We start from the raw sequence: 6,705 nt of genomic DNA on the forward strand, positions 1-6,705 counted from the left end.
TTCCAGCTAACCACAGGTGCAGTGCTTAATGGAATCTTATGGGATGCGGTCTGAGAAACAGGGCTTTTTTTAACCACACAGAGCAGTGCAGACGGGCTGTTGTTCCTTTCAACACAACTATCACAGGCTTCAGGGTTAAGATTGCTATTACTGTCTCCTCCTTGCTTTGGCACAAAAGCACGCTGAGGGTGTTTAATTGCGGGTTTGCCTAAAGGTAGATTAGATTAATTATTACTATGTAATGCAAGTTAAAGCAAATAAAGCTTAGCTAGGTGTATAAAAAAAAAGGTGCTGCCTTTTTGGATTTAAGAAAAAAAGCCTGTCAATCATGATGAAATGCAGCCAACTTTCTTTGTCTCAGTGAAAGAAAAGGACTGTTTACCCTGTGAAGGGGATATTTATGTCGAGATGAGCATATGAAACGGAGTAGAGGAGGAAGGTTTCTCAATGAGAAGGACTGCAATTGCTTTCAAGACTCAAAGTTGTGCTCTTGAAGACTGCAGAACTAGCTTAAAAATGAAGCCTTATCACTTGAACTTCAGTGCCTTCACTGCAGAGTTCTTAACAGCCTTAATGCTAACCACCCACTATGGAATGGATCAAGGTTAAATATTTTGCATTATGCTTTACAAAATACTGATTCAGCAGGTTTGTTAAGGGGGGAAAACAAGTAATTGCCTTTAATCTATGCATTTTTGCCAAGCCATACTGAGTTATTTTACTATTAGAGGCATTAGAAACTAACAGTAAAAAGAACCACCAAGTTTGGAAGCATATTTTGGGGTACATCATTTCTATAACTGTATAATGTATTGCCTTACAAGTTTAAGTGATAACATACATTAAGTTAACGAACATTTAAGAAATATATGCACTGTTTGAAATGTAAATTATTCTTAGAACACTTTTACTGAGTTTTACATTGTTCTTTTAGTGCCTTAAGTTGAGGTAATTGTGTTATTGCCATGTCAATAAATGTAGAAATCTAAAACTAAGCAAAGGAAACCTCTAAAAAAACTATTGCATATCAGTGGTTTTTACTGAATTTTAATTGGTTGAAGTATTGTAGATGCTAGATGCATTTTCTAAATTAAGTACAATCTTTGAATGAGAATTCCTCTTACAAAGAAAGACTGATACTGTTTCATAAGCCAAGAGATGTGTAGGCAATGCAAAAAAAAAAAAAGCAAAAAGCATATAACACAAAAGCTCCGGGTAGTTCAGGAATTTCAGTAAATGCTGTCAGACTCTTGCTTTGTAGCAGGAATACATTCATGGTATGGGCAGTATGGTTTTATTTTATTTTATTTCTTAACCAAATACCTCCTCAGTAATTTATAATGGCTTTGCAGTTGTGTATTAAATAAGAAGCACTGGAAAACTGATTCGTCCTTAGGACGATTTGCATGTTTCAAGTGGTATTGAAAGCCGCACTGATGGATATGTAATAATAAACATATCTGTTATTAATATGGTTAAGACTCTGTGCTCATTTAATGAGAAATAAAGTAATTTATGGAAAGACCCTTTTGAAAATGACTGGCATGGTGTTTTCTCCTGACGACAGCTTACACATCTAAGCATTCAGACATTGCAACAGCTTCTAGTACAATGTGAATTTGCAACATAACGCCTAGGGGACTCTGAAACATTTTTTACTATTCTACATGAATAAGTAAATACCATATTAAATCTTTTTTTTTCATTCCCTTATTCTTATGGCCTGCTGTAGTAGCCTAATTTGTATTTATTATTCAGCCACCACCCTGAGCTTGCCTTGTGATTGCTTCATCCTTCATGATGCAGGTTTGGAGCTGCAGAAATCGCACGTATTTGGGGGAGGGAACCCTGTTCAAAGGTTGGGTTTTGTTGGTGACGGTGTTTGGGTGGTTTGTGGTTGTTTTGCACAGCCTGCGCATGCCATGACGATAGCTGTCCATAACTCTCCCTGGGTAATCTGCCAGAGCCTGTGGAATCCTGTAAGTTCTAAGGAGTAAGTAAGGACAAATCACCTGCAAATGATTGTATGGCTTTTGAAGGTCACAGAGCAGGGAAGTATAGATAAATAGAAGTAGGTGATGTGGTAAATTCAGAAAGTTCCTCTGTGTTGAGCTTGCTGTATCAGACATGTCAGCAATTTCAAAGCTGTGGATGGAGCAGACCAAAGAGTACCTTCCAGATCACCTGTCACATTGATTGTTAGCTTGCAAAGCAATACAAAGGATAATTATGACCTGCTTTAATCTCAAGGGAAATTGTATTTAAGTGATTAGACATATATTACTGAAATACATACATTATTATAGGAAATTTAGAGCAATAGAAAACATTCTCCAGACCCAGCTTAGGTTTTGGATTGCTTTTCTGTTTTCCTTTATCTGTAACTGGCTACCTCTACAGGCTCAAAAACTCTTGCTTGAATAATTTCTTAATAAAAAAAAAGGTCCTATCTTATAGTTCTGTATTTTATGAATCTGAAAAATAGCATAAAAACTGTTACAAATAGATAATGCCTAGAAGGAAGGATTGGGAAAAAATGACAGATTGGCACATACTATCAGTTCCATAGCTTTTTAGCAATGCTGAAATTCTGCAATTCTTTTTAAATGCTGATTTTTTGGGGGAAAGAAGCAGCAGACATAATGAAGTATAAAATTGCATTGACTTGTATGTCTGGGATAAGTTGCAACTAAAATGTTGTAATAACGAAGTCTAGACATGCAAATTACAGTTTGTGTGTTCTGGTGGACTGATGTTGGCACTTGTTTACTGTAAGCAAGGTGCCTATCTACAGGAATAGCTACATTGTGAATAACAAATTCAGCCAAAGGTTTCTACTGTTAGGAAAAGTAATGCTGATAATCTCAACTGTACAAACATATTTCAGGGAAAAAAATAATTATTAAACTTTTATCAAGCAGCTTTACCATCGAGATAAAATTATCAGTGTGCTGCTATATCCACTACAGCTCCACTTTTTCTGGCTCTTTTCTTATTTTGTGTAGCTTTTACCCTTGTCACTAATGATTCCTCTTACTGGAACATTTTGCCTATGCTCCTCTAATGCAGTGCCAGAGAGTCATCAAGAGATGTGAATGTGTAAGCTATGAAGAGCTAGCATAAATCAACCTGGCTTTGTTCGTATTGGTGAAGCTGTAGTTATACACACTGAGAAATCATGTAGACTCTTGTAATTTTTTCTTTATTTGCCTCCACCTTTTTTTCTATTACTGTACTAGGTTGAAAGTTCATTAATATTGGTAGAATGCCAAAATCTGCTCTTTTTCATTTCCTCTTCAAGCCTCCCTATTCCTGCTGAAGGAAACAGGAAAAGAGTTGCTAACTGTAGCAAGACCGCCTGGGTAAGAAGAAAAGGATTCTGCCTCTCCCATAAGTGGGACTTAGCAGCAGCCACCGAGGCTGTAGCCAGAAGCAAGTCAAGGAATTGTGCAGTGAGAGGAGGGGCAGCAGGTGCTGAGCTTCCCTCAGAGCGGGTGAGCTCTACTGGGAATTTTCAAAGTACTAGTTACAAACATTAAAAATGCAAACAGGGTTTTGTTCTTTTTCCTTTCCCCAGATGTACATTCATAGTGACCCAGAATGCAGAGAGTTGAAAAACCCCTGAAATGGAACAGGTAACACTGAAATGGGGGATATTGTGTATGTTACTTTAAGCACCTCCTGGATTGCTACATTTTTCTTTACCCTGCTATTACATTTTCTATATCACCTGTTATTAGAAGTCACACCTTATTGACACTGCATTTTTCAGTTTGTAGTTGCTGTGAGATAGGGATCAAATGTAGCAGTGGCTTTCAGGTCGGGAGCGCCTGGGCTGTGCCATACCTGGGGCCCCTAAGTCAGCTCTAGGAGCTGCCACTGCCCAGGCCAGCCATGGCGATCTCTGATCTGTGTGCTGCTGGAGAGATGGTGCATGCCAGAGTTTTGTTCAAGTATCTTGTTTCTGTTCCTCATTTTCTGGGTGCTCATTTGGAGACAGTCAAGGTTTGCAGTGCAGGAAAGTGGAATGCTTACGTTTATCATGAGAAACAGCTTTTCTTTAAATACGTAAAGCACTGTAACATACCAGGACACTGGAAAATCAGACCTAAGCACTTAAAACTAGGATTATCTTGAGTTTAATATGCATGGCAATTGTCTGTGAGACAGGAGTTAATAATGTCATTTGATCCTACCTGTGCTGTGAATACACACTCATTAAAATGTTTAAAGCCTGAAGATACATAGAAAGGTTCCCAAGAACATTGTGTTCCCCATAGAAAATAAAGTGTACGTTAATAAATGCACCTGTCAATATATTGGATGAGGATAACACACCTTCCCCTTTAAAGAAACAAGAAATGTAAATGCAGTATTTTAATTCCTGAGACTCTAATTATTTAAAATGAAGACTACCTTCTTTATTCTATCACAGGCATCACAAAGGTGCCTAAAGCGTGCCTTGTGAAGGGGCTTGCCTTGCTTCCCCATGCCTTTTGTTGTATCACAGCACCTGCTTGTACCATCTGAGGGTACCCTTACTATTTATGCTCTTCAGAACTGAGGCACGCAAGATTTCATAGAGTAAAAGCCACTTGTAAACAGATCTAGACTTGCTTCGACCCATCTTCCAGCACTAATAAATCCTGCCAGGCCTGTTGGCCTGCACACAGTGTTGCACTAACGACACAGCCTCAGCTTTTGAATCTGAGCTGGCTTGCATCCGGCCAGTTCAGTATAGGAAGCAGCTGTACTCAGGTGGCCCTGCAAAAGGCCACAGAGACACAGTCGGGGTAGGCAGTTCTGCTGTCCCCATGATCCAGCCCAGAGTTCCCTTGGAGCTTGTCTTCACTAAGAAAAAACATGCATTTAATAATGTTCAACCAATCTTTTACAATTTTAATGTCATCAAGGTAATCAGTACTTCATATTTATGCATCAGGTTGCACTCTTTGTCTCTATACTCCTTATGACAGGTTCAAGGAAACCAGCATCTGTCTACTGATCCCCTCCTTAAGGAAAAAGGCACAGAGCTGTTACAGCAGGAAGAGGCCTACCGGATCTCAGAGAAAAGAAGAGGGAGGCAGTGGTTCTTCACCTTGCGGAGGTCATGAAGAGTTTTCCTGCAGATACAAACCCTGATTCTTCTCTTTCAGTACAGCACCCTCTAGTGCCTTTGCCAAATCCTGGAAACGACTGGTCTGTGATTGCCTCATACCTGATCCTCTAAGGGTGAGAAATGTATTCCGTGCAGCTTCAGGCTGTAGAGCATTCAATTTTCATTTAGGAGTCATGAATAAATGGCCTCTATATAGGTCACTGTTGGTATTAAGAACAAATGGCTAGACTGGAGATATCCTGACTCACGGGCAGACAGCTGGGATCTGTTCTCACTTGAATAGATGGCCTGCAGCATCTCACCCTAGAACTGGATTAAAGCTCTTCTAGAAAGCCCCTTTAAGCAACTCAAAGTAACAGAAGATTCATCACCCTTGTTAGTAAACCCTGAAAAAGCTTAAGTTGCCTTAGTGATTGGAAACTCCATCTTAATTCAAGATCCAGCTTCATTTCAGTGTACCACCCATTGGAGCTTCTCTGCAAAATGTAATCTTTGTTCCCCAAAACTTCCTTTTCACATCTAAGAGCCTATGCTGGACAATAAAATCAACTTTCATTCTTCTTCATGACAAACTGAAAAGACTGCAATTTCAAAACCTTCCATCTTAAGGATTACTTTCAAACCCTGGATGAAGGTAGTAATGTTGGGTTTCTAGAGGTGGTAGCTAGGAGGGGTCTGAGAAAGGGCTTTTTCTTTCTGGTACTCTCTTCCTTGTTATGTGTTTAAGCACTGCTTTAGTTTCTTTAATCATAACCTAATACCAAAAGCTTTTGTAAAAGCAGTTGAAATTCATGTCTCCATGCCTACTGCTTTTAGTATCTTTAAAATTGTTTTTATTGCCCCGAAGGCTCCTGGCCATCGCTATCACACTCATCCTTCAGCACTCCTTATCGATTATCTTCCAAAGTATAATTCCTGGTAGATTAGTCATCCCCTCTCCCCTTAATAAAATTTTTGTTGACAATTTTCTCTCTTCCTCCACTTTTTCCTACAACCCAAAAGTATTTCATCCACAACAGCCTTTTCTTTTTTTCTTCCCCCCCACCTTTGTGCAATCTCAGCTTTTGGACAAACCACCAAAACGTCTATAAACCCCTCTCGGCTCTTCTGCACTTTGCCCCTCACATCGCTCTTCCCTGCCTGTTGTACCAACAGGGGTTTCAGCCCGTTCTGGGGACCGGGCTCTTTCCAGACTCGGACACCTTACCCGGTGGCTCTGCCTCCGATTGTCACACAGCAGATTTTTATCAGACCTGGCACTCAGCCAACTACCAATTTTAGGTCAGTGATGTGTTCCTGGGTATAGAGAGAAGGCCAGTTATTCAGTCACGCTTTCTCGTGCGCCGCTCTCTGACGAGAAACTACCGCCGCCCGCGGACAGCCCACGGCCGCGCTGATTGTTGCGGTACGGCCGGAGCAGTTTCTCTTCTCCGGTCTGAAGGGCAGCGCCTCCCTCCTCTAGCCGCCCCGCTCCGGCCGGGCACCTTGCCCTGCACCAGGACCAGACGCTGCGGCCGTTGCTCCGCCGAGCTGCAGCTACCGGCTGCACCGCGCGACCGCCCTCCGGGCGGGCTGCAGTCACCGCC

General features: G+C 40.9%; 1 protein-coding gene across 2 annotated transcripts in view; it reads left to right on the forward strand.

Moving 5' to 3' along the window:
• The window catches only part of ROCK1 (Rho associated coiled-coil containing protein kinase 1), a 99,141-nt gene extending 93,989 nt beyond the window's left edge, over positions 1 to 5,152 (forward strand). The window contains exons 33-34 of one of the 2 annotated variants that reach the window (XM_054815837.1): positions 3,578 to 3,635; positions 4,977 to 5,152. In XM_054815837.1, the coding sequence (XP_054671812.1) occupies positions 3,578 to 3,614 (37 nt within the window). In that variant the 3' untranslated portion in view covers positions 3,615 to 3,635; positions 4,977 to 5,152. Of the gene's footprint in view, positions 1 to 6; positions 1,523 to 3,577; positions 3,636 to 4,976 lie in introns of those variants that run through there. The other variant, XM_054815838.1, reaches the window with a different exon arrangement.
• Positions 5,153 to 6,705: the final 1,553 nt, after the last annotated feature.

This window comes from Grus americana, chromosome 2 (assembly GCF_028858705.1).
Source record: "Grus americana isolate bGruAme1 chromosome 2, bGruAme1.mat, whole genome shotgun sequence".
Classification (NCBI taxonomy): domain Eukaryota; kingdom Metazoa; phylum Chordata; class Aves; order Gruiformes; family Gruidae; genus Grus; species Grus americana.